Here is a 22,840-nt window from a genome sequence, read left to right as displayed (position 1 = left end):
AGCCTGGGTCTGCCGCCACCTTGCCTATTGTAATAGCACATCAAGCCGGTAATATTTACACCCGACAGTATCTACATTCTACATCAGCAATACAGCACAGCTATTCCTGGATATCGCCATTATGTGTTCGAGGATGGTGGCCAGGCGTTGAATGAGGGGAGAAGAAGTGTTGAAGTATATGGTCTACTGATTGTATCGACCATGGATTTCATTGTATGTTATCACCCTTGGTGCTGTTTTCTTGGATCTCGTGTGTCGCGTCGCATCGCATCGTGTACCTGATTCAGTCACCGCCATGGTCATGTGCTCGCACTACATCGGGGAACACACAACTACCACATTAAAAGGACCTCGGCTGACCTGTATAGCTCTCCTTGACGCATTTTTGCGAAGTACACGGCCCTACCTCGATCCTCTGCTCCCAAGTTCTACCCTTTTCATGCACCCAGTGCCATCCCTCAGAGGCCGATGGCTCGGTCTCTCCCTCCGGTACCCCGTCTACCTCTCACGAGACCACGTCCTCAACGACTTCATCACTCCGAAACAAACTATCCTCCTCACTCACAGCAAGCATAAAATCAAATTCCGCCAATGCTTCCCAGAATATTGAGGACCATCCATATTTCTTGAAAGCGCAAAAGTCGCAATCGCAGATCCGGGTGGACCCGGCCTCTGAGCGTGTGAATCGCGTCGGCGGAGTCAACGGCGACACATGCGCTAGCTGTAGCATCTCTTTGCCTGAAGATGTCAGCAAGAAACTACCGGCCAGCTCATCAGGCCAATCCGACGGCGAGAACGGCCGAGGCGCAAAAAACAACAGCCCTGTATTAAGGTCCAGGGAAGTCGTGCATTCATGCGGCGGCGGTAACAGACACTCGGATATCTGTGTTGCTGAAGATGATGATGGTGCGCATGAGCACGATGCACAACATGCATCCCTACCGGACTCTGTCCACTCCGTTTCCGTCACATCTTCATCCTCCGATACCTCGTGTCACACTCACATCCTGACCTATCTTTCTCTTCACGGACCCCCTAATCCAGCTGACTACGCTCTGCTCCGACAATCGTCCATCCGCACCCTGAGCTGCGAATTGTTACCGCGCGGTCTTTCGTCCGGTCCCCTGTGTTTCGGTGACCCCGTGGCAGGTTACACAATCGCCTACGTATTCCGTCTACCCGACCCAATGGCGCGCGGAAAACGTCGTAGTTATGCATTAATCGCCCTGGCTGGGAAAGATGCTGGGCGCGCCTTCCGAGCTTCTCCGATCATCTGGCGCATCTTCCAGCGCATTGCCGCGGGTATTGTAACTGCTGCAGAGAAACACCAAGAGGAAGAAAAGATGAGAGAAGAGCAGGCATTCCGTGCATCTACTACCTCATCTACTACTGGGCGTCATGACTACACCCCTATTTCTTCCTTCTTGACGGGCCGCACATTAGACGCCAACGGCAATCCGCGGCGGGCGGGTCAGATTCGAGCTCGAAATCTAGCCGAGATTGTGGGCAATGAATATATTTTTGCTGAATTACATGCCCAGTTCGTGACCCTCCTCCAACAATTGGGGAATATGTTTGGCGGCGTCCCCATTTCCGACGAACGATTCGTGTGCAGCACTGTCTCTTCATCAGAGTCACCCGTGAGCCAGTCCCGTCGCACAAGCGTGGCCGTCCCTAAACAAGGGCACAGTAGACAGCCGAGCGAATTGGCATTGTCGAGTTTGAACATTTCGTCTGCTCCACAACCGATTCCGATCTCGCCTAGACGACCTATTGTTGCTTAAATTACTGGAACCCGACGACGGAGGAGATGTTCTGTTATTACAGATCTAATGAGTCCTTTTTTTTCTTTTCCCTCCCGTTTGTACATACATCCATGGACCGGAGTTGATACCTATAGACCGGGCGGTATTTTGTTCGTTGATTTTGACCATTTATGTTGATGGAAGCATATTCCGGAGTTGTGTACGATTATCTATGTTGTTTCTAGCGCGTCATTTCTGGCGTTTGTTTGATTATTTCATTCGATTAGGTATTGGTAATAAGACGTTATTGAATATCCTTCCTTCCTTCTTCCATCAAATACATGTAGTGAGTCAAAACCCCAAGAGAGAATTAATTAGAAACAAAATAATTAACACCCACAACATCCCCCAACTCCAACTCCTTCACCACCGCACCAACATCGAATCTTACCCTCTGCCTCATCCCCATCTGTTTCCTATCCTTGAGTTCTTTGGTTTGTTTATACAAGTAGAAAACATATCGATGCGCCGCCGCACCCGGAGGCGGATTCGCAGCTGCCCAGGGAGCGATTGGTTGCGCTTCGGATTTTAGTTCTGCGCCATTTGTCGACCTAAGGTCTGTCTGGATCCAGTGCGCGATTGGACTTAGGAAATTGAAGGTTATGAATGGGGCGTCGAGGTCGATTGCTATTACTGTATATGTTTCGTCGTTTGCTGGGGGGAGGGCTGAGGGTAGGCTGATGGTTGGTGTGGGTTTGGTGTCTATCCCATTTGTTTAGCAGCATCTCATGACTATAAGTTATGAGGATTGTTTGGGACGTACCAGCCTTGGGAATGTGATCCCCTGGATTTATGGATTTGTGTTGTGATCCGAGGCTCACGCCGACGGTGGGATATGTGCCGTCTTTGAGGGCTTGGAGGTTGGACTCGTGGGTTGATATGTCTGGCATTTTCTCTTCTCTGTCTTGGATTGTAGTTATTGATGAGAAGATATGTTTAATACTTTGTATATATCCTGCTTTTGTAATGTGATAGAAGGGTTTCCGGTTCCGGGGCGTATGGCCGGGACCGGCTTATATTATTGTAGGCTTATATCATAAGAGAAGGTTATCGACTGGATATATACAGGATATATCTGACGTGTGAAGTCAATTGTAGGCTGCGTTAGTTGGTTGTTTGATATGCTGACGTCTATGCCTGTAAAAGAGAAGATGTATACCGGAGAAATATACTCGATATATCAAATTAATCCGACAGCATCAGCCCCACCATGAATCCGAGCACACACCAAAATTACCTGATCGAATCGAATATCAACCTCATTTTTCGTGATTGACCATCTTCAGACCACCAACCTCACCTCTCACCCTTTTCCAATCCTTTTGCGATTTCCGAGAAAGGACAAAATGGTCACCGCATTCGATAAATGCGATACGCGACCAGCGCACATCGACGCCATCCTCAACGGTCTGGATCGATACAACCCCGAAACCACCACTGTGTTCCAGGACTACGTTGTGCAGCAATGCGAGGATAGAACGTTTGATTGTTATGCCAATTTGGCTTTATTGAAGCTGTACGTCTTTCCCTTCGTTTGGGTTCATATGACAATGAGAGGAGGGAAAGAGCTCGTCAAGTCTATGATGAATATTATTCTTTTTACCACGTTTCCTATTACCTGACATTCCGATGGAATATGGAGAGTTATATTAGCTCTAGCTGAGACTTGTTTCCTCTCATATAACTTTTCTCTGTTTATTGGCGATATCACCATACTAACAAGAAGAACAGCTACCAATTCAACCCCCACCTCCTCCAAACCGAAACAACAACCAACATTCTCGCAAAAGCGCTCACCGTCTTCCCCTCCCCAGCCTTTTCGCTCTCCCTCGCCCTCCTCCCCGCACATACCCAACCCTTTGGCCTCTCGGACGATAACGCCGCCCAATCCTCGGACTTTGTCGAATCAATTCAAAAACTGGCACATCTCAACACTTTACTCGAATCAGCACAATACGCCTTGTTCTGGTCGACTTTCAACTCTGATGATTTGTACGCTGATCTCGTGGCTGATGTAGCCGTATTCGAGGAGTTGGTTCGTGTGCGCATTGCGGTGGAAGTTGGGAAGACGTTCCGTGAAATCAGTGCGGATACGCTTGCGCAATGGTTCGATCTTAAGAGTCGCGAAGCTCTTCAGAAATTTGTTACCGATGTTTGTGGTTGGGTGGTGGAGGGTGATCTTGTTCGTGTTCCTAAGAACAGGGAGAACGAGGCTCGATCAGAGATTAAGAGTGAGAGGGTTGGAATGGATATGTTTGGGAGAGTTATTAGACGGGGTTTTGAGCAGCCTGCTTGATTTTTTTTTTTTTTGAGTTTAGATATGTTGTCACGGACTCACGGGTCGGATACTACTGACGATACCGTACCTATTAACTATGGGTTGACGAAAAGTGAGGACAGGCGTGGGCGTTTTGTTTTTGTTTATTGCATTTGACGGATAATACGATTTGATATCGGTCCATGTACTGTACTCAAGTAAATAAATCCTGGAGTATCAATTAACCATCCGGCTCCTCCTTGTCCTCATCATCCTTGCCCTCGGCCTTTTCCTTTCGTCTCTGCACCACATCCCAGTTATACACTCTTGCAGTCGCGACTTCAAGTGTCTAAAATCTCGTCAGTACGTAGGCATAAAAATATGTATGTAAGAAAAGGGGGAATACAGTAATCTGCTCCCTCAAAAACTCCAAATCCTCCTCACAATTCGCAAGACTCAACTCCGCCGCCGACAATTTCTCCGTTAACATCGTCTCAGCCTCCTCGATCGGATACGCAAGCATAACATTCGCCCCAAGCCACAGATAAACCTCCTCCGTATCCTTCGTCGATATCTTCGCCCGCGCATACAACGTATCATTTAACTCGAAATGCGTCTCAATCTCTTTCGCCCCTTCATCATCCTCATCCGACGCATTCTGCTGGTTCAATTTCAAAAATCGAACCATATCAAGCGTCTTTTTGATATCGGGAATCTTCTCTTTTAGACCTACACTTCGTCGTTGAGTGTTCATTTCCATAAATTGGTATTTGGAGATCATTTCTTGGAAGGACCGTAAAGTGGATTCGACTTCGGAGCGGTTGGAGACGTAGTCGTTTACGTTGTCGACGAAGGGGGCGTAGGGGATGCCGCGGGGGTTTGTCCTGTTCATTATTATAAGTAGTAAGTATATATATGTATTTTGCTTGTGGTGTGGTGAGGTGAGGTGGTGGTTACCCCTCGCCGGGTTTTTGGGCGGATGTCATGATATGAGCGAGTAGTGAGATGATCTCAGAATTAGTATCACTGAATAATCATGTCTCAGTCCCCCTGTTCTATAAAGGAAGAATTTTGTTATAAAAGAAGAATTGTGGTGTAGAGCTAGATGCGGAGAACTCGTTGTCCCCGCGGAAGATTTGAATTTGTTTGGTGGTGTTCTCGTTCCGTCTAGCTTCATTGGACAAGCTGCTTACATAGTATGTAGTTACATGACGTCTTACCACCTCCTCATTTCTCCTCCTCGAATCAGACAGACATCTTCAAGATCAATAGAGATGGTCCTCCTCACCACAACACAGACAATAATTACAGCTCTACAAGATCTCTCACCATCTGCCCGAACTGAACTGCATCTCCCAGAACCAATACCTTCGACCGGCGCACCAATTTCACACAAACAATTGATTTCACTGAGTAAAGCGTTCACCACCGACTCAGACTCCTTAAACGCAAACAATGAATATACACTCAACTCCCTCCTTCGAGGGACAAAGGTGTATATACCTCCTCCACCAGCAAAACCAGAACCTGTACCCTTCCCCTCCCTTTCGCATATTAGCGGCTTGTACTAATGATAGACAGTCACCAGAATACCTCGCCCTCAAAGCGCGTCTCCAAGCCCTCGCCGACGAACAAGCATACAACGCTTTAATTGCGCCTTCTTCAGTCCATACCACTTACAAACCATCCCCCATATTCTCCGGCATCCCTTCCACCGATACAATCGACAAAGCTGAAGAAGATGATATGATCACCCCTTCCCTCGTAATCAACATCTTCATGTCCGTCCTCCTCTGCGGCTTTGCCACGTTCTGGGCCCTGAAGAATTTCCAAACTCCTTCGTTTCTGAGTTGGATTCTACTATCCAGTCCTTCTGGAAAAAAGACTACGTCGACGGCGGCAAGTAAAGACCCCGTCTTTGTGCTGGTTTCAATGTTTGTCGGGATATTGGTTGGTGTTGCGGAAACGGTGGTTTATGCTGCTTATTTGAGAAAGGTGAAATATGCCAAGGAGACGGAGAAGAGGATTAAGGAAACGAAGGAGGTTGTTTCGTCGGAGGTTTTGGATGAGTCGAAACATGATGATCATGGTAAAGAGGAGGTTAAAATATGGGGGAAGGGTGTTAATGGGGGAGTGAGGAGGAGGGTTAGGGAGAGATGGGAGAATGCTAATGAGGATTCTAGGCCTGAATGTCAACAGAATTAAGAATAAGGTAAGGTATATGCTATGCCGCTAAGATGAATACTATATACATGCAATAAACCGGTTTTCCTCGACAAATGAAACGACAATCAGCTCATTAAACAGTCCTCTTTTCCAAGAGCAACTTTCCCTGAGGCACCCGACTAAACCCTTCACTACGCGAGTACACCTTCGTCCCTCGCAACCACGTCTCCTTGACCATTCCCTTCAACGTCCGACCCTGATACGGCGAACACTTATTCCTGAACAACATCGTACTCGGCTCAACGACCCATTCTGCCGAATCATCAAATACGCAAATATCAGCATCAAATCCAACCGCCAGGTCACCCTTTGAAGTGGATAAGCCAACTTGCGCCGCTGTATTGGTGCTGCACCATCGGACAATATCTTGCAAGTCTTGCTCGATTGATTTGGAACCCCCGGGAGCAGCGATTTGTTTGCGTCGAGAAATTTCGGTCCATAGGATTGGAAGACCGAGTCCGACGGAAGAGATACCGCCCCAGGCAGAAAAGAAGTTTCCGTCAGGGATTTCTTGTTCTTTGGATTCAAAGTAGTCGCTCACGCTGCTGCTGGAGGATGAATTGTGCAATGGAGTCGCGACGGCAGATGAATCGCTTGACCCAACGCTAGAGAAAGGGGTTGGTTCTGGTGTCATGATATGTGAAGGGAGGAGTTTGAGGTCTGGTGTGCATGGGGAATGATCTGAGACGACAGTTTTGATAACGCCGTCATCGGCATAACGCTCCAGTTCAGCCCATAGTCCGTCTTGGTTCAGTCGGGAGCGGATGGGAGGGCAGCATTTGTGTCGAGTATCGCCCTCGGCGATTTCTTCTGCTGCCAGAGATAAGTAATGGAAGCATGTCTCTGCGGTGATTTGGACACCATTGGCACGTGCCTCTCGTAGCAAGGGGATTGCTTCTATGGCTGACAAGTGCACAATGTGCAGCGGCAAGTTGGGCGCCGTTGAAGCGAGTTGGATGATCTCTGCAACGGCATATGTTTCAAAGGATGATGGTCGAGATGCGAGGAATGTCGAGTAACTCTGGAGCGGGCCTGCGGGAGCAAGAGGTGGTAATGAGGTTTGGACATCGTCACCGACTGAGTCTGTGATGGGTGGAAGCATTTCGGCGTGAAACATTAGAGTCGTTGGCTGGTCTGCGAGGGCTTTCATGGCCAATTCAATATCCGGCGAAGATACAGCCGGGAATTCTTCCACCTACGCCAGTCAGTACTGCATCACTTTTTTTTTTCAACAAGAGACAAAACATACACCGCTATCAATGAGAAACCCCTTGAATCCACGGACACCCATCTCCACCAAAGACTTCAATTCATGCGCATTCCCCGGAATAACACCACCATAAAACCCAACATCCACCCAACATTTCCCCTTTGCCGCACGAATCTTCTCCTTAAACCCATCTACCGTGGTCGTGGGCGGAATAGCATTAAGCGGCATATCAACAACGGTAGTCACGCCACCAAATGCCGCGGCCTGGGTACCCGTATAGAAACCCTCCCATTCCGTCCTTCCGGGTTCATTCAGATGGACATGGGCATCCACCAGACCGGGCAGCAGCACAAGAGGGGAATAATCCTTATAAGAGTCGCAGTCGGGGAAGTCTGAGGCGGCTTTGATGCTATCATAGACCTGTACGATTTTGCCGGTTGAGGGGGAAATTACGATGGTGGCTGGTGTTGTGCGGCCTGAGATGACGGCTCGGGAGGAAGCAACTACTGTGACGGCCATTTTATTTTCCTGAGAGCAAGAAGACGCAGTCTACTCCGGATTGAGTACGGAGTAGTGGTGGACTAGAAGCGGATCGAACGAGGGAAGATAGAGATAAGGGGTGAAACGCGGGGGATAAGGGTAAAAGAGAAAAAAAGAAAAGAAAAGAAAAGAAAAGAGCAAAAGAGGAAGAAGAAAAAGAGTCTAGTATATCTAAATAAAGATAGCAGCCACTGACTGGATCGAATAAGCACCAACGCCGCAGTGACCTTATCGTGGCAATCCGAGATAAGGTGATAAGAGTCATTCCAGTCCACTCCGCCATGATCAGAGCTCTACATACAATCAGCAATACGATAATCTATTACTCTCTGTCTGAGTCAAATTTCAAGCCATGAGAAAATTCTTCCCCTTTCCTGGAAATTCGGTGGATGATTTGGTAATGGTAATACGGGAATCCTTTCCTGGTACGCGCGATACTTTCCGTCCCACCGGCCGGACCAGACGATACCGGACTACCACACCGTCAACTACAGTACATATATCGTGTATACGTCCTGACAGGAAGCCCTTGAAGTGAAGTAGTACAAGTCTCACCAAACAGCAATACACATCTTACATTCTAATACACACATGTGAACAGAAGAACTCTCACGATGGTAATATGACTGAGATCCGATCTATCCGTGCTATTACTCGATAGAATCATGCAAACTTCTGGCTGGGAAGAATCGATCGAGTAATGAGAACTCAAAAAATTTCAGATTCAGAGGGGACTACGCCGTACGGGGATAGGGTCATGCTTGCTTTTTTGGGTCAGGCGTGTTTTGTCACCGCAAGACTCAATACTACTAATGCAATAATATTGTAGACTACATAGGTACATATAGTATATAGATATGTATATGAACGAATACCCCAGACATACTCCCATGTCCTACTCTCATCCTGTACTCCGTAGATATGACCGATAAAGCCTTATCATGGAAGAATCGTCTTACTCGATCAAAACAGACTAAAAAGACTAAGATAAGCTAATTTTTGCCTCGGCCCCACGTCTCCGGTCCTTTTCCGTTTCTTAACGAGAAGACTTTCTGTGGACTTTGTGGTTTGTTTTAGATTGTTTGGTTTGAGTATTTTGTGGTTATTGTCGGCCGGCTCCGGTCGATGGGTTGGTTGTTAATCGAGTAAGAGTTTATGGATGTACTTCTTCTGCTAGAAGTCAAGGATGAGATCATGGTCTGAATACTGCAGAACTCGAAAGAATGGAAATATTCAACTCGAATGCTATGATAGGTTCAGTGGTAATTGAGAGCTCATAATTGTCCATCTTAAGTTGCCTCCGAACCGAGATAGGGTTAGGGCTTGATTCTATGGGATCTAACTGCAATAGGAAATTCCTTCAGTCTCCTTTTTCGAAGTGAAGTCCACATCGACCCTCGCCCAGCTCAAGGTTGATCGCTGCAATCAAGACAATGTAGACATATCGTCCACAGCATCAATCTCCCCCCGTCGCCATTTCTCCCACCCTTCATTAACCTCCACCGGCTCCTCGATTATGAACTCGACTTCCTCGTACGAGGGATCGGCGTGCACCTTGTCCAGCCACTGCAACATATTCTTCCATGAAGAGACGATGATGTCTTCGTGGTCGAGGCTCTCGTTGCCAGAGTAGGTGTTGCAGCCGTATTGCAGGGTTCCGGGGACGGGGCATTCGAGGGGTTTGTCGGAGAGGACGTAGGCGCGGGAACGGGTTGAGATGAAATGGGCAAGTGTGCCTGATTTTGTGGCGGTATCGTCGCTGTCAGATTCATCTGGTAGGATGAGGTGATGTTTGTGATGCTGAGGTCTGGAGAAACAGATGGCTGAAATGGAGTTTTTCCATTTATCCCCTAGACGAGATGATATCAGCTTAGATTAGGGCGATTGACCACGACAGGCTTACACCTCCCAACCAAATACTCCACAGCAGCGAGACCGCCCTCTTCAACCCCGATAATATCAATCTTTGCCTCTGAGTTGATCACTTTGTTTCTTGGAGCCAACACGTCCTCAAAAATACATGCGACATGCTCATTCCAATTCGCATTTCGCGGAATCACATTTCGATACGTCTGTCTCGGTGGCGGATGCGCAGCCGTCTCAACAGGGAGAGCACCCCAGGTACGTTGAGACAATGCCTTTCCCGAGCCACAGTGATACACGAGCTGGCCTAAATTCGCAATCACCAATGCAGTATCAGCCTGGCTGCTCAAAATGGTTTGGGCAATCTCCACCATTGAGCCCTGGCTGATGCCTCGTTCGGCGATGCTGCGATTGGTCCAGATGCCAAGGTCTTGGTCGGGGCTGCCCAGGATGAGGATGATGCGTTTCGCCGTGCTCAGGTTGGAGGAGCATAGTATTGGGACGTGTTTGTCGTTTGCCTGAACACCGAGCGGCAGACGCAAGGTTGATAGTCCGACGTCTTCTAGGCGGGAGAGGACAATACGGCGGATACATTCTGGCTGATTAGCATTCACCATGAAGAGTGCAATCTGAGACTAAGACGTACCGTTGAAAGAATTGCGACGGACATCATTCCATCTCTCGTTGGTGTTGACTCGGTATTTGAATCCCTCCTCTGGGTTGGTGATCTGACGGATTTGATCTTGGTCGTTGATGAAGAAGCTAGTCATGTTACCACCGGTGTCGAGACTGGCTGAAGGTGAACTTACCCCAGTTTCTCCAGATCAACAGGAAAGACAGGATCAGCTGGAATATCTTTTATCTTGTAGACGAGCATCGTGAAGATGATACTTGACAGGATGTCAGCTGAGAGTGTTTCTGAAGCACAGTTGAGATTTTTGGAAGGGAGATTACTGACTTGACAGATAGAAATAAAGACAGAAAGATATGGTGGCAACAGGAACAAACACGGGCGAGCAAACAAACCGTATGAGTGAATGGGGCAATCAAATAGTAATCAGATGAAAGAAGAATTTTTAGAACTTTCAACGACAAGTGTGACTGGAGATGCATCTGGGGATGCTTTAGAGTAAACGCACTTGACATTGATATTCAGATAGATCTCATATCTAGATCATCTTCATCCAAGATATCATCTGATAGATATATGTTCACACATCTTGGATCTCACAGACCCCAAACATAATAGTCAGAGAACAAAGAATAATATTGAAACAGATTCAAATACAATATACATCTTGTCAAAGAAAAGAATAAATCATCCAACTCCAAGTATGAACCATCCATATCAAACAATGCTAATCGATCTATACCACCATACTCATCACATAAGTGGTAGAAGCCTTTCCATATCTAACACTCCTTTTCTCCTTACCACGACGCTTTCTTAACACCCGGTAATTCACCCGCCAAAGCCTGTTGACGGAATTGATACTATAGATCCACAAGTCAGTCCACATCCTCACAAATATCTTATTCCCAAACCGGCGGGGGAGGAAATACCCTCGCAAGTCTAAAATCTCTAAAGACACCCCTCGCAATCCCGCCTGCGACACATCGATTCTTAATCTGCGTTGAGCGAGTATAGGCGTGCATCTGCGCGAGTTGGAGTTGTGCCTGTGCGCGCACTCGTTGAGGGAGGGATGTATTTCGGATCGCGTAACGGAGGGCCTGTCTGTTCGATTAAACAAAATCGTCAGTATATCTGAAGATCATACGAGAATTAGAGGTGGTGTATACCTCTCAGGTTCAAACTGCTCGTAGACTTTTCGCTTGGTGTGGTCGCGGATCACTCGGGCGTTTATGAAACAGCCGAGATCGAGGCGCTTGGCTCTGAATTGAGACATTGTGACGGTTTCCGATGTCTCTTGAGGCAAACGCAAGGTATTCTAGCTGATAGAGAAAGATGTGAGGACGTTCGGGGAAATGGCGTGGATGGATTTGAGGTTGGCTAAATTGGGGATAGCGTTAGTCTGGTTAGTTGGTGCCTCAGGCATAAACTTCAAAAGTGTATGATTTAGAATAGTAGCAGGACTTCAGACTTTTTCATTGTATACATGTACAAATACTTTCGAATGCTTTCGAAATTTTAACCTCATTAGACTCGCTGTTTTTGTCTTGTGGCTGTGGTTTATGGTCGCAGTATCTATTCTGTTCATCTACCTGTCGGGACATCTCGGCAGTGGCTCAGGACATGAAAATCATGAAGCAACCGTTAACATCGATACTTGTAGTCAAGGAACATACCCTGTGGTCTAAACTATATGAATACACTGGGCACTCGCTACTAGCATCATCAAGTTGGATAGAGTGAACAACACATAGGAAAATTTCAGGTGATAATGGTACAACTAACTCTCTTTCTGCCGTCCACGGACGACAAATCAAGTCTATATGCTTTGTACAAATGACATGGATTCAACAGTATGAGCTGCTCGGTGGTGACAAGATTGACGTAGCGTCTTATTGTAATAGCCACGCTATGAGATCGATCCATCCGTCCAGGCGTTGATTTCACAGTTGTTTTTTTTTTTCCGTTCAAACTCTTTCACATATTGCCCCCCTTCAAACCCGCAAATCCTCTCCAAAATCCGGTCGATGTATTGCGATCTGTTTATTGCTTGCCCTTGGGTTTGGCATTGGGATTTCTTGGGTCATCCTTCCATTCGTTGGCTATTCGAACGCCAAAGTCAATATCGCGTCACTTTCGGGTTTCGTTGGATCATATCTGCATCTCCGAGGGAAACTTACAGGCCATTGAAGCGTTGGCGGCGGCGTTAACACCGTAGAGAACGATGAGACCTTAGAGCATGAGTCAGTATTCCATATACCTCTCGAGTCGCACTCCGACGCTGGCGCCTGTCCCATGATACCGGTAACAGGCATCCAGTATCCATTTCTAATCTCCAGGGATTGATTATCGCGACATACCGGCAGCGAAAAAAGGGAACATAGGCTTGGCTATTAACAATCATTCATTAGTTACCGATCACTTCAATACAGCCACGTCCACCGCAACGGAACGAAAAACATACCGACAGGCACCGGCCATTTCTTTCCGAGAAGAGACATGATTGTAGAGTTTGTGATTATCGAATTGGTATTAATCCGAGGTTGTATAGCGAGAAAGAGGGTTGTGACGATGTACCTGTAAAGTTGAACGTCGAGCGGAAGAAGTCGAAAGAGGTCGGAAGTTGCTTGCCAAGAAGGCTAGTCCTTATATGGAATAGTGGGGTTCTCCACTATCATTATTATCATAATCATTGGATGCCCCTCGTCGTTGGTGAATGTAAACATTGAAGATATTGAGCTTTAGGATATTCAGCAGGATTGAAAATAAACGACACAATGGTCGACTCCCTCTCATCATCAGTCACATCCCTCCGCACCTCCCTCCAACTCCTCGAAAGCTCAATCGACATCCTCGACACAGGCGTGAATGACTTTCCGCGATTATCAAAAGTTCTACAAACAACCCGAGTACTTCCCCCTCCTTCAACTCCACTATATAAGAGCTAATTACCTATGGGCGAATAATAGCACTTTGAACTCCTCCCCGAACCAACCCTCCAAGAAGCGCAACAATCCCTCCTAGACGAAATAACGCCAAGTATTGCGCACCTCCTCTCCATAACAACAAACCACGTCGAAAGACTCGCCCGACGCGAGGACTCGTTACGCGCAAAATGTCAACTTCAAGAAGGGAGGCTATCAGATGAGCGACGAGATCCTAATTCTACAACGAAAACGGCGGTGGCAAGCCGGGCGGGAGAACGATCAGATGCAGGCGCAAAGGCGGCGCAGTTGAGGAGATTGGTGCAGAAGAAGGAGAGATTGAAGTATGCGGTTGATAGACTTGAGTTGCAGAGTCGGCAGAAGGAGAGGGAGTTGAGGAAGAGTATGGCTGCGCAGTGATTTGTCGTTCCATTGGTGATGATTCGATATCTTTACAACCAGCCCACGTTCTTCGAGAAGCATGCGGCTCCGAGCCGACGTCACAAATATCAAGACGAGGGTTTACTGCAACGGCAGTGGCTGTCAGCGAGTACTAGACCTCCGTGCTACCAGTTCAGATCAATGACGAATCTGCCGCACGCCTAAAAGTGGAAATTGCACTCCCAGTCTAAGCGGCTATCTTAAGTATATGCAGCTACGCGGCCAACACGAGAACAAGTTGTGCAACAGGATTGTACAATGTTATGGGTATGATTGAGTCGTATTCGGTTAATGTACAATATGATGATACATAGACATACAGTCGATGACAATACGTCAACTAGATGAAATCCTCCCCAGCTGTATTCGAAGAAACCTTCCTCACAGCCTGTCGAATCCGCTTCTTATCAGCATGTCTCTTCCAACTAGGAATATTATGTCCCTTCTTCCTCCGCTCCAGAGACCTAGCCTGATTTTCAAGCGCATCAGCCAACGCCGGAGCAACCTTTCGTTCCTCTGATGCTTCCATCATATTAAACGCTGCTTCCTGTTCTTCTCCATCCATCCCAGCCATTTTACTAGCTGCACGACGTTGTAATCTCTCTTTTTTACTTTCTGCGCTTGCTGCACTGCCCAGTTTGAGGTTTCGTGGAACTCGCGTCTTGGCTCCAAGGGCCCAGAGATCGCCCCAGCGCGCTTTGCGGGCATCGTGGTATGCTTGACGGCTGAATGAGCGCGGCACGGTCCATCGTTCGATTTTGCCTTCGGGTGTGCAAAAGTCAAAGATGACGTGGCCGCGTCGTTTCATTGGTGGTAGCACTGTACGTGGAAGTGATAGGGGATTGACAGTGCTAGTAGATGGGGGTCCTGTCTCTCCATCTTCCGACGTGGAAATGCTATCTTCGTAGCCTTCAAAGGCCGCGTCTGTAGCAGCTTTGCCCTGCACGACAGATTCCGTCTGTCGCAAGTCAACGCCTCGCTGGACAGCGACATAACTAAATTCAACGTCCTCGTGGTTGCGATCTTTTGCTCCAATAATACGCTGTAGGAATGGGGGACGGATATAACGTTGCTCAAAATGGCAATAGTCGCTTCGACCCTTGGCATGTCCGTGGATATGATACATGGGGCATTTCCCATGGTTTGTGCAGGGAGCGATAATCATACCAGCTTCCTTTTGGATAGATCCTTGATCACCAGACTCCGTCAGGCTTTCATATTCGGTTGATCCGGAACTTGAAATGTGCTTTTCAAGAAGCATTTCACGGGCACCTGCTATAGCCTCAAATCCCTTTTGACGACCCTTTTCCAACAGAATCAAGACGCCACCGTTGGGGTTGAGCATGGTCCATAAATTCTTCACGTGTTGTTTACGCATATAATCCTCGTCGATCTCGAGTAAAGTGTGAGGAGCGATAATCACATCAAATTGCTTTCTTTTCGGCGGTGCTCGGTCGTCGTCTAGAGTGCTGCTATCACGTACATGAACATAATCCGGGAGCCGAGGAAGAAATGTTGTATTGTCTAACAGTACGCTCGCCCGTGATTGCAGGGCATCAGATCCTGATAGAACGGTAGACTTACCCGTAGGAATCGGTGCATCTTTCGGGTGATCAGGGACCATAGTTTCGTACTCGGCCCGAAGAACATCCCTCCAGGCTAGGATTCCCGCTCCGGAGCCACCAGCATCCAAAACTCGAGGTCCAGATTCTTGCGCCATCAAATCTCGCAGCCATTTACCGCCAAGCCGCTTTCTAACCTCGACAAGTACGCTGAGGGTCGACGCATAAATGCCAGGGTAGAGCGCAGCGAGGTACGCATTTGCTTCCATGTCACTCATTTGGTGCTGAGATGCAGAGAGTGGGATTGGTACCTGAGCAATTTGGGCACTGGGTGGCAAAGTAGTCGTAGAATGCGGGAGTCGGCGGCCACCAAAGATTTTATAAGCGGCTTCTGCGATGTGTCTGTTGGAGTAGTTGGATAAAATCACTGAAATCGGACCAGTCACGGAGTCTCGAGGTAAGAACACAGTCCTTGGATTAGTAGAGTATTTTCCAGCTTCTGTCAAAGGGTGTAATCTAGGGCCGCTTTCAGATTCTTCTTCCTCTGCAATTTCTGCTCCAGATTCCAACAAAACACCGCCCAATCGCTCTGCGACTTGTTTCGCACGGTCAAACGCAGAAGAATCCTCATCTTCGTCCAAGATACCTTCCGTTTCGTACGCCACAGAGATCTCCTCCTCCTCCTCCTCTAAACCATTTTCAGGTGGAACGTCAATCTCCTCAAACCCTCCTTCTCCATCATCCCTCAACAGTATATCCGGCTCACGTTCGTCAATCACTGCCTCCGATTCGGCCGGTCTCATAATAGCCTCGCCATAAAGTCGATTATAAAGCTCTAGTTCCGCTTCATTCAAATGGTCTTCTGGGAGGTATTCGCCAAATTGTTGTCTAGCACCTCGCACTTTATTTTCGAGTGATTCGTAATTCCTGTGGCCGATAGTGCCGCTAAACACATCGTCCATACCCCAACTTCTTGTGTCGACGATATAATCCAAATAATTGGACGGTAGTAAATCATCCAATAACTCTGCAAGCTCATCTTCATGCTGATGGATCGTATCAATCAAAGTATAAATCTCCGCTTTGCGCCCTGTCGAATCCTGAACTACGTCGGTGGAATCCGACGTTGTCGTTGCTAATGCTCGAACTCTATCATTCCTCCAATTTCTCCCGTGTAATTTTGCTCTTATCGTGTGTTCAGATCTGATATAACTCGTCAAAGGAAGCGCGGGCCGTGAATTCCGTACGAATGAACCAAATCTTCGAATTCCGCCGGACCGTTGCGACAGCTGGATGATGTGCTGCGATGCGCCAGGAGAACATATCCGGCATGATGTTGCTGCTCGACATGAAAAAGCCATACTGAAGCTTACTCCTGACCAGCACGAGAGTTCAGCACTATATGTTATCCATGGGTGTAGAGGTTGAATCAATATTTATCTGGACGAGGAAAAAAAAAAAATATTTTGTCCGCCACTGACAAGCTCCCCGAAAAGGATGCCAAGCCAGGGTATGTAAATACGGAGGATATCATTGGATGAAAAGGTATCCACTTGCTTAGGTAACTACAGCCATCATATGATTGGTCGACCACCCTAAATCAGAGAAATAAGAAGACGTTCTGATTAGCATTGTCAAGATGGATAAAAGGGATAACGCTTCATTCCAAGTCGCTATCTTCATCACCCATGACAATCTTCAGCGAGGCTCTGCATTTCAAGACCTCATGCTCTAATGCACTCAACTTAGCCATTACAGCAATCAGACTGGGATCTTGAGTTTCCACTCGAATCTTTTCTTTGACTTTGACTTCCTCGCCTTGCCATACAAAGACGTCGTTTTGTTCATCATGTGATGGCAGTCGAGGACCGAATAGTCTGTCTCGTATAGATAATCCAATTTCCGCTCCAAAGGACCCTGAAGCTTGATTCGCGGGATTTGGTTCTAGGGTTCGTAGATGTAATACCAATGCGGCATCTACTATCGTGAGATGGAAAGACAAATATGGCGGTAAAGGAGGGTCGAAAACCTGTTGCGCGGTTAGTATTATCAAACCATACTGTCGGTCAGTACATACGCTACTATCTGCACTATGCTCCCACCATTTTGACGTCTCCGCGTTCCCTTTCAGGGCTGACTTAGCCTCGGAAATATGTTCATATAGCAAACGTAGTTGACCAGATATAAAACTAGCATTGAGAGGGTCACCGGTAAATGTACTGACGTCTACCACGTCTAGTCCCTGGTTTACCAGGTTCCGGACTGCAGCGAGCTGGTCCAATACAAGCTCAGGTGCCCCTGGCACACTGGAGACGTTGAGGCGAGTGCTATTGGCGCCACGCGGCGGTGGAAGCGATGTCAATCGTAGATGAATGTCCTATTTTCTGTAAGCTATAGTTCGGTAATAATGCAATCTCCTGCATGCACATACGCCTTTCACAATTCTCGTGCCCACTCTAGTCACAAATCCCTTTACACTCTCTGATCGTACTGAAGAAACAACCAGGGTAGACCCTGGTTCTTTCGGTGCCAATAGACCGGCACATTCTTGTAGGCCATCTCGTAGTGAAGCCAGAGACTCTTGGAGAGAAGCTAGCAGCCATTCAAGCTCTTTAGACTAGGTCTTGAATTAGTATAGTTGGTTCGGCTTGGATAGGCTGAGAACTCACCAATGCAGTCTCTTCCTCGTGCCTCAACTGGTCTGCAGGCAGCGGAGGATATGCCCAAGTAGCCATTTGATGCCACTCAAAGGATGATAGAGTGAGTATCGAGGTGCTGTGATTGGCCGATATGGAAGAGCGGTGGTAACGAAAGCGTGACGTTAGGAGATGACGTTGCTTCGATTGAGTTGACAGTTTGATGCCTGAGGTGGACAGCTCGAAGCCCGAGACTTCGAGACTTTTCCCAATACGGCTTGACGCAGCCGTTTAGTGGCTGACCGATGATGCAGCAAGCCAATCAGAAGCTTCACTCTTTAGAGTTCATCAGCTACACCCGATTAGGCTCTAGCGTTCTGGTTGCAGTGAACACGACGTCATCACGAGATCCCAACTTCCTTTCTCTTTTTCTTCTAGGCTCATCTCCCTGTCCTTATAACTCTTGCCGTAATTCCCAGCCTCTCATTAGACATCTCATTTCGGTTTCACTTTGCGCAAGTCTAATTGAAGCTTGATACAGGCTGAAACTTCGTCCTCTCACCCTTCTGTCAATCACCGCAAGCTCTACCCTGCTTAGCTTGGTGTTGTTGTTGTTCGACACGTCTAAACACAGAGAGTTTCAAACGCCAGTACGCCACTCATGGCAGCCGGACGTATGTTTATCATTGAGTCTTTATCGTAACAAGACCACTAACCTCTTGATCAGGACCAATCCTCGGCTTTTTGGCCCTGTTCTTCGTCGCAGGAGCTCTGTTGCTGATGTTCTTGACTTTCCTCGGCGGAGTCAACAACCACGTTCCTCTCAACGACATCTACTTCCTCCAAGCAGATACTTCACGCATCCCGGGCGCGCCATCCACATCGAGATGGACATTTTGGAACGTCTGCCCTGTTTCCGATGGCAAGAGTCAATGTGGAGATGTTCACCCCGACTTCCCCTTTGATCCTCCTTCTTCACTCAACTTTGGCACCACTGAGAATGTTCCTCTCGAATTTATCGGGTAAGCTTTCTACGAACGGCAAACTATTTGGGTTTATTTTGCTAACTTGTACTAGAACACGCCATTATTTCCTGATGTCCCGATTCATGTTTCCCTTTATGCTCATCGCCTTGTTTTTCGCAACGCTTTCTCTATTCCTTGGTCTTTTGGCTCTATGCACTCGCATCGGAAGTTATCTCTCCAGTCTTCTTGCCTGGATTGCATGGGTCTTCCAGGTCATCACAGCCTCTCTCATGACGTAAGTATCCGATACACCACAGTTGTATAATCATATGATTCTAATTAGGATTTAGTGCCTGTTTCGTCCAAGGTCGCGACCACTTCAACAGCTTTGGCGAGTCCGCTCGTCTTGGTCGCAAGGCTTTTGGCTTCATGTGGGCAGCCGTTGCATGTTTGACCCTTTCCACCGTCTTATACTGCATGGGCGGCGCAGCAGGTCGTAGCAGTTCAAGTGGATATAGCGGTCGGGAGACGAGACGACGCGGCTTCTTTGCTTCTCGACGATCTAGCACCAGGTCTCGCGGTAGCTTCCGAAGCAAGCGGGAAGATGCTGTGTAAAGGGTGATGTTTTCGACACAATTCTTTTCTCGAGTTTCGATTTTTGTCTATATCTCAGTGACCGGTTCCCACCCTTCCCGGTATTCGACAAGATGAAAACGGACCTGCGAAACAAATGTTATCACTTTTCTCTGCGCTACACAGCAGAGAGAAACATTCACGATCTTTTCCTACATCACGCAATTTTATGACGACCAAGCTAATCCAGGTATTGAGCGATTTCGATCTATTTGATTGTTCAAACCAAGAAGAGAATTTTACGATGATCATGCCTCCCCCTTTTTTTCATACTATCCCGTTAGTCAACGTGCGTGGATGGTGATGTTTCTATACGATCGCTTGATAATAGTAGCTAATACTGTAGTTAATTTCACTAATACAAACCTGTGTACCAACACGTTAAATCTAGGATTACCTAGCCAGCGTATTTGACTCCAAAATGCTGGGCCGTACACGCTCAGTATCGTAATATACTTGATGAGTTTTGGAGCACCTGACCCGGTACCTAGGGCCTCTCGATCGTGAAGCGGGCTACAGTTTGAAGTGATACAGATGAAGTGGAGGAATCAACACCGTAAAATGCCTTAAATCTATCATTCTATGTGTGTGGAAGAAAAAAAAAGAGAAGAACAGGAAATTCGTATATACCACATCTCCAAAGACATTTTACAACGCACTTTCTTTTTCTCGACTTTTCTTCATATCATTTGAACCTCCACTTCAATGCTTTAAGCAGATCCATTTGCGCTAGCTTGAGGAGCTTCAACAGCAAGTCTCACACCACCCTTTCCACCGACTTCGCGCGCAGTAATTTGCAATCCGAGATCAGGGTTAATGTTTATAGTAACCTCGACTTTGCCACCAGCCTTGACGCCCTTGATAGCAGCTTCGGCGATGGTCTTTGTCGATTTCCAGATAATTTCTCGAGTTTCTTCTTCCTCGTCTTCGTCGGAGTCGAAGTCTGAGTCTGAGTCTGAGTCTTCCTCGTCCTTTTCGGATTTTTCGGCCTTGGGTTTGGGTTCGGGTTTGGTTACTTTGATTTCGCGTTCGCCTTCGCTGATGCGCACAAGGACATCGCCGCCTTCCTTGGGCACGGTGTATTGAGCCACTCGTCGAGCTGGGAGGGCTGTCTCGGCGTTGACTAAAGGAGCGAAAACAGCATCTTCGGCGTTTTCGTCGGCAGAGACGAGTTGTACGCCGATTGTCTTGCTGAGATGAGGGGTTACGGTGACCATGGGGTGGAGTGATTGTTCGATGTCCTCTTTGTCGAATTCTTGGATCAAAGAGGCTTGGTAGGCGGCGCCACGCGCAGAGAGTTCGGAGGGGTTGATGGCTGAGGGGGTTGTGGAGGGGGCCAGGACTTTGGTCTTTTCGGGGAAGACGTTTTGGAGGAGACGGGCAATCTTGGGTGTGTGGGAGGTACCACCGGCAAGAATGACCTTTACATCTAGAGTTAGCTATAAGCTCAGACAGTATTATAGAGAAAGATTGCCATACCTCGTCGATATCCAAAACATCGAGTTCGGCCTTCTTGACGGCAGACTCAACCAATCCAGTGAATTGAGAGAAAATCTTTCCAGAAAGAAGCTCATATCTTGTACGGTTGATAGTCGAGCCATAGTCGATACCATTAACCAGACTTTCAATACTCAATGTGGCATTGGTACCAATACTCAAGGCCTTCTTCGTAGCCTCACCTTCGAGCTTCAACTTGGCCAAACCACGAGCATCCTCACGAGGGTCAACCTTGTGCTTTTTGATGAACTCCTTTGCAAAGTGGTCAATAACGACTTGATCGAGGTTGGCACCTCCCAACTCGTAGTCGTGAACTGTCGCAAGGACAGAGTACATTCCACCGCGCGAAGCGACAACTGCAACGTCAGAGCGGATTCCACCGAAATCAGCAATGACAACGAGCTTGTCCTCGACGACAGCGTCGGGGCGAGCGTCGTAGGCCAATAGAGCAGCGACCGGTTCGTGGATCAATTGCAGGGCCTCGATGTCGGCATTCTTGGCGGCTGCAACAAGCGCCTCACGTTGTGCGTCAGAAAAATTTGTGGGGACTGTGATGACTGCCGCGTTGACTGTCTTTCCCAAAAAGTCAGAAGCAGACTGCTTCAGACGACGGAGGTGGCGGGTCGTGATTTCAGAAACGGTGACGGTGCTGGGTGTTTCGGCGTCTGTGTCTCGAATTGTGAAAGCAACAGTGGATTCGTGTTGTTGAGGGTGCGCCGACTGATGAGCAGGAGTAGGATCTATCGACTTGAAGCTGATGCAGCTGTCAGTAGTAGTTCCGATACAAGCCTCAACAACCTAACACTTACTCTTTTCCAAGGTAATCCCTGAAATATCCGACAGTGTTCTTCGAGTTACGGACCAACTGTGCTTTGGCCTGTGTACCGTGGAACTCTTCGCTATCGACGTAGGAGAGGATAGATGGGATTTGACGGTCTGGTATATGAAAATGAGTTCTCCCTGTTCGTCTTCTCTTAGCTGGGAAAACTTTTTACCTCCTTCTTCGTTGGCGATGACCTCGGCTTTTCCATCCTATACCACACAGCGATATCAGAATCATATTCAAACCCGAGTAAACGTCTAAATGCGCAACTCACCGGTCCTGTGAACGCAATAGAACTGCTGGAATTTCCAAAGGAAATACCAATGGCAAAGCGCTCGCCTGCGCCGGTCTCTTCACTCATTGTGTAGAATAATAATAATATAAAGACAAATCAAGCCTTTAAAGAATGAAGCTAGTGAGAGCAAGCAAGCCGTATTAACACGAGGAACGTAGAATGAGAGAATGAAGAAATAAAAGAGCGGGGTGGATTCAGAGCGATAGTCTTTCCGCTCATTTTTTTTTATGTTTTTTTGAGGCGGGAATTGGGCCATGCGGCGCTGGCGGGTACTTTGGTTCGTCAATGTTCGACTTTGAATAGTGCAACTACCAGGATACAACTAGAATAAGTGTCAATATGAACGTTATTCGGTTTACATATAATACTTATTTTATTCGTGACTTTTTACGGACTCTCTTAATTGCTTGTCGACTTCCACTTCATAAGAAAGTCAACGTTATCAGCACGTGACCCTATCGATAAGAGATACGAATTTTGAAGATCCAAAAGACTTGACTTTGATCTGACCACATCTAGAGCGTTATACACC

The 22,840-nt window shown here is 47.4% G+C and overlaps 14 protein-coding genes across 15 annotated transcripts, besides 1 other annotated feature; 5 read left to right on the top strand and 9 right to left on the bottom strand.

Moving 5' to 3' along the window:
* Nucleotides 1-201: 201 nt before the first annotated feature.
* Nucleotides 202-1,784, top strand: TSTA_034510 (uncharacterized protein; the record flags this gene model as incomplete). Its single annotated transcript, XM_002480602.1, has 2 exons — nt 202-213; nt 369-1,784. The coding sequence occupies 2 exons, from the start codon at nt 202-204 to the stop codon at nt 1,782-1,784; spliced, it is 1,428 nt and encodes a 475-aa protein (XP_002480647.1).
* Nucleotides 1,785-1,821: 37 nt separating this feature from the next.
* Nucleotides 1,822-3,308, bottom strand: TSTA_034500 (phosphatidylethanolamine-binding protein, putative). Its single transcript, XM_002480600.1, has 2 exons — nt 2,569-3,308; nt 1,822-2,507 (listed from the first exon to the last, which is right to left on the bottom strand). Exons 1-2 carry the CDS (start codon nt 2,693-2,695, stop codon nt 2,116-2,118), a joined length of 519 nt encoding a protein of 172 aa, XP_002480645.1. The 5' UTR covers nt 2,696-3,308; the 3' UTR covers nt 1,822-2,115.
* On the top strand, nt 1,822-4,325 carry TSTA_034490 (eukaryotic translation initiation factor 3 subunit EifCk, putative). Its single transcript, XM_002480601.1, has 2 exons — nt 1,822-3,321; nt 3,537-4,325. Exons 1-2 carry the CDS (start codon nt 3,152-3,154, stop codon nt 4,099-4,101), a joined length of 735 nt encoding a protein of 244 aa, XP_002480646.1. The 5' UTR covers nt 1,822-3,151; the 3' UTR covers nt 4,102-4,325.
* TSTA_034480 (prefoldin subunit 3, putative) lies at nt 3,531-5,157 on the bottom strand. Of its 2 annotated transcripts, XM_002480598.1 has the most exons (3): nt 5,020-5,157; nt 4,469-4,946; nt 3,531-4,411 (listed from the first exon to the last, which is right to left on the bottom strand). In XM_002480598.1, exons 1-3 carry the CDS (start codon nt 5,046-5,048, stop codon nt 4,304-4,306), a joined length of 615 nt encoding a protein of 204 aa, XP_002480643.1. In that variant the 5' UTR covers nt 5,049-5,157; the 3' UTR covers nt 3,531-4,303. The 2 variants fall into 2 exon arrangements, with proteins under 2 accessions (XP_002480643.1, XP_002480644.1); XM_002480599.1 differs by having other exon boundaries at nt 4,469-5,157.
* A 147-nt stretch (nt 5,158-5,304) lies between these two features.
* TSTA_034470 (uncharacterized protein) lies at nt 5,305-6,267 on the top strand (the record flags this gene model as incomplete). The annotated part of the gene is made up of 2 exons (XM_002480597.1): nt 5,305-5,591; nt 5,644-6,267. Exons 1-2 carry the CDS (start codon nt 5,337-5,339, stop codon nt 6,265-6,267), a joined length of 879 nt encoding a protein of 292 aa, XP_002480642.1. The 5' UTR covers nt 5,305-5,336.
* Nucleotides 6,266-8,139, bottom strand: TSTA_034460 (allantoinase Dal1, putative). Its single transcript, XM_002480596.1, has 2 exons — nt 7,538-8,139; nt 6,266-7,483 (listed from the first exon to the last, which is right to left on the bottom strand). Exons 1-2 carry the CDS (start codon nt 8,015-8,017, stop codon nt 6,362-6,364), a joined length of 1,602 nt encoding a protein of 533 aa, XP_002480641.1. The 5' UTR covers nt 8,018-8,139; the 3' UTR covers nt 6,266-6,361.
* Nucleotides 8,140-8,175: a microsatellite.
* A 1,288-nt stretch (nt 8,176-9,463) lies between these two features.
* Nucleotides 9,464-10,778, bottom strand: TSTA_034450 (uncharacterized protein; the record flags this gene model as incomplete). Its single annotated transcript, XM_002480595.1, has 4 exons — nt 9,464-9,888; nt 9,942-10,496; nt 10,548-10,663; nt 10,711-10,778. 4 exons carry the CDS (start codon nt 10,776-10,778, stop codon nt 9,464-9,466), a joined length of 1,164 nt encoding a protein of 387 aa, XP_002480640.1.
* Nucleotides 10,779-11,022: 244 nt separating this feature from the next.
* Nucleotides 11,023-11,885, bottom strand: TSTA_034440 (mitochondrial 37S ribosomal protein MRP2). Its single transcript, XM_002480594.1, has 3 exons — nt 11,702-11,885; nt 11,465-11,636; nt 11,023-11,395 (listed from the first exon to the last, which is right to left on the bottom strand). Exons 1-3 carry the CDS (start codon nt 11,806-11,808, stop codon nt 11,333-11,335), a joined length of 342 nt encoding a protein of 113 aa, XP_002480639.1. The 5' UTR covers nt 11,809-11,885; the 3' UTR covers nt 11,023-11,332.
* Nucleotides 11,886-12,264: 379 nt separating this feature from the next.
* TSTA_034430 (mitochondrial F1F0 ATP synthase subunit Atp18, putative) lies at nt 12,265-13,113 on the bottom strand. The gene is made up of 4 exons (XM_002480593.1): nt 12,997-13,113; nt 12,893-12,922; nt 12,713-12,763; nt 12,265-12,634 (listed from the first exon to the last, which is right to left on the bottom strand). The coding sequence occupies exons 1-4, from the start codon at nt 13,031-13,033 to the stop codon at nt 12,576-12,578; spliced, it is 177 nt and encodes a 58-aa protein (XP_002480638.1). The 5' UTR covers nt 13,034-13,113; the 3' UTR covers nt 12,265-12,575.
* A 196-nt stretch (nt 13,114-13,309) lies between these two features.
* On the top strand, nt 13,310-14,047 carry TSTA_034420 (mitotic spindle biogenesis protein Spc19, putative; the record flags this gene model as incomplete). Its single annotated transcript, XM_002480592.1, has 2 exons — nt 13,310-13,441; nt 13,502-14,047. 2 exons carry the CDS (start codon nt 13,310-13,312, stop codon nt 13,874-13,876), a joined length of 507 nt encoding a protein of 168 aa, XP_002480637.1. The 3' UTR covers nt 13,877-14,047.
* A 39-nt stretch (nt 14,048-14,086) lies between these two features.
* On the bottom strand, nt 14,087-16,791 carry TSTA_034410 (37S ribosomal protein Rsm22; the record flags this gene model as incomplete). Its single annotated transcript, XM_002480591.1, has 2 exons — nt 14,087-16,644; nt 16,673-16,791. 2 exons carry the CDS (start codon nt 16,789-16,791, stop codon nt 14,238-14,240), a joined length of 2,526 nt encoding a protein of 841 aa, XP_002480636.1. The 3' UTR covers nt 14,087-14,237.
* A 139-nt stretch (nt 16,792-16,930) lies between these two features.
* On the bottom strand, nt 16,931-18,228 carry TSTA_034400 (uncharacterized protein). The gene is made up of 4 exons (XM_002480590.1): nt 18,129-18,228; nt 17,891-18,076; nt 17,537-17,836; nt 16,931-17,488 (listed from the first exon to the last, which is right to left on the bottom strand). The coding sequence occupies exons 1-4, from the start codon at nt 18,192-18,194 to the stop codon at nt 17,120-17,122; spliced, it is 921 nt and encodes a 306-aa protein (XP_002480635.1). The 5' UTR covers nt 18,195-18,228; the 3' UTR covers nt 16,931-17,119.
* A 303-nt stretch (nt 18,229-18,531) lies between these two features.
* On the top strand, nt 18,532-20,076 carry TSTA_034390 (actin cortical patch protein Sur7, putative). The gene is made up of 4 exons (XM_002480589.1): nt 18,532-18,769; nt 18,823-19,117; nt 19,173-19,355; nt 19,411-20,076. Exons 1-4 carry the CDS (start codon nt 18,757-18,759, stop codon nt 19,673-19,675), a joined length of 756 nt encoding a protein of 251 aa, XP_002480634.1. The 5' UTR covers nt 18,532-18,756; the 3' UTR covers nt 19,676-20,076.
* Nucleotides 20,077-20,322: 246 nt separating this feature from the next.
* On the bottom strand, nt 20,323-22,374 carry TSTA_034380 (Hsp70 chaperone (BiP), putative; the record flags this gene model as incomplete). Its single annotated transcript, XM_002480588.1, has 5 exons — nt 20,323-21,114; nt 21,173-21,944; nt 22,000-22,126; nt 22,186-22,222; nt 22,288-22,374. 5 exons carry the CDS (start codon nt 22,372-22,374, stop codon nt 20,404-20,406), a joined length of 1,734 nt encoding a protein of 577 aa, XP_002480633.1. The 3' UTR covers nt 20,323-20,403.
* Nucleotides 22,375-22,840: the final 466 nt, after the last annotated feature.

Source organism: Talaromyces stipitatus, genomic scaffold (genome assembly GCF_000003125.1).
Source record: "Talaromyces stipitatus ATCC 10500 scf_1105507295541 genomic scaffold, whole genome shotgun sequence".
Lineage (NCBI taxonomy): Eukaryota > Fungi > Ascomycota > Eurotiomycetes > Eurotiales > Trichocomaceae > Talaromyces > Talaromyces stipitatus.
This window is presented reverse-complemented; position numbering and strand designations above follow the sequence as displayed.

Coding starts and splice junctions, on each gene's coding strand:
- TSTA_034500 (XM_002480600.1), bottom strand. CDS start 2,695: ATGCCAGACATATCAACCCACGAGTCCAACCTCCAAGCCCTCAAAGAC. Junction 2,508..2,568: donor GGATCACATTCCCAAGGCTG/GTACGTCCCAAA, acceptor CAAATGGGATAG/ACACCAAACCCACACCAACC.
- TSTA_034490 (XM_002480601.1), top strand. CDS start 3,152: ATGGTCACCGCATTCGATAAATGCGATACGCGACCAGCGCACATCGAC. Junction 3,322..3,536: donor AATTTGGCTTTATTGAAGCT/GTACGTCTTTCC, acceptor CAAGAAGAACAG/CTACCAATTCAACCCCCACC.
- TSTA_034480 (XM_002480598.1), bottom strand. CDS start 5,048: ATGACATCCGCCCAAAAACCCGGCGAGGG. Junction 4,947..5,019: donor GCCCAAAAACCCGGCGAGGG/GTAACCACCACC, acceptor AATAATGAACAG/GACAAACCCCCGCGGCATCC. Junction 4,412..4,468: donor TTTTGAGGGAGCAGATTACT/GTATTCCCCCTT, acceptor ACGAGATTTTAG/ACACTTGAAGTCGCGACTGC.
- TSTA_034460 (XM_002480596.1), bottom strand. CDS start 8,017: ATGGCCGTCACAGTAGTTGCTTCCTCCCGAGCCGTCATCTCAGGCCGC. Junction 7,484..7,537: donor GGTTTCTCATTGATAGCGGT/GTATGTTTTGTC, acceptor TGACTGGCGTAG/GTGGAAGAATTCCCGGCTGT.
- TSTA_034440 (XM_002480594.1), bottom strand. CDS start 11,808: ATGTCTCAATTCAGAGCCAAGCGCCTCGATCTCGGCTGTTTCATAAAC. Junction 11,637..11,701: donor GAGCAGTTTGAACCTGAGAG/GTATACACCACC, acceptor TTAATCGAACAG/ACAGGCCCTCCGTTACGCGA. Junction 11,396..11,464: donor GAGATTTTAGACTTGCGAGG/GTATTTCCTCCC, acceptor GTGGATCTATAG/TATCAATTCCGTCAACAGGC.
- TSTA_034430 (XM_002480593.1), bottom strand. CDS start 13,033: ATGTCTCTTCTCGGAAAGAAATGGCCGGTGCCTGTCG. Junction 12,764..12,892: donor GTTCCCTTTTTTCGCTGCCG/GTATGTCGCGAT, acceptor TCATGCTCTAAG/GTCTCATCGTTCTCTACGGT. Junction 12,635..12,712: donor CGCCAACGCTTCAATGGCCT/GTAAGTTTCCCT, acceptor GCGTTCGAATAG/CCAACGAATGGAAGGATGAC.
- TSTA_034400 (XM_002480590.1), bottom strand. CDS start 18,194: ATGGCTACTTGGGCATATCCTCCGCTGCCTGCAGACCAGTTGAGGCAC. Junction 17,837..17,890: donor GCACGAGAATTGTGAAAGGC/GTATGTGCATGC, acceptor TACAGAAAATAG/GACATTCATCTACGATTGAC. Junction 17,489..17,536: donor AGCATAGTGCAGATAGTAGC/GTATGTACTGAC, acceptor ACCGCGCAACAG/GTTTTCGACCCTCCTTTACC.
- TSTA_034390 (XM_002480589.1), top strand. Junction 19,118..19,172: donor GTTCCTCTCGAATTTATCGG/GTAAGCTTTCTA, acceptor AACTTGTACTAG/AACACGCCATTATTTCCTGA. Junction 19,356..19,410: donor ATCACAGCCTCTCTCATGAC/GTAAGTATCCGA, acceptor ATTAGGATTTAG/TGCCTGTTTCGTCCAAGGTC.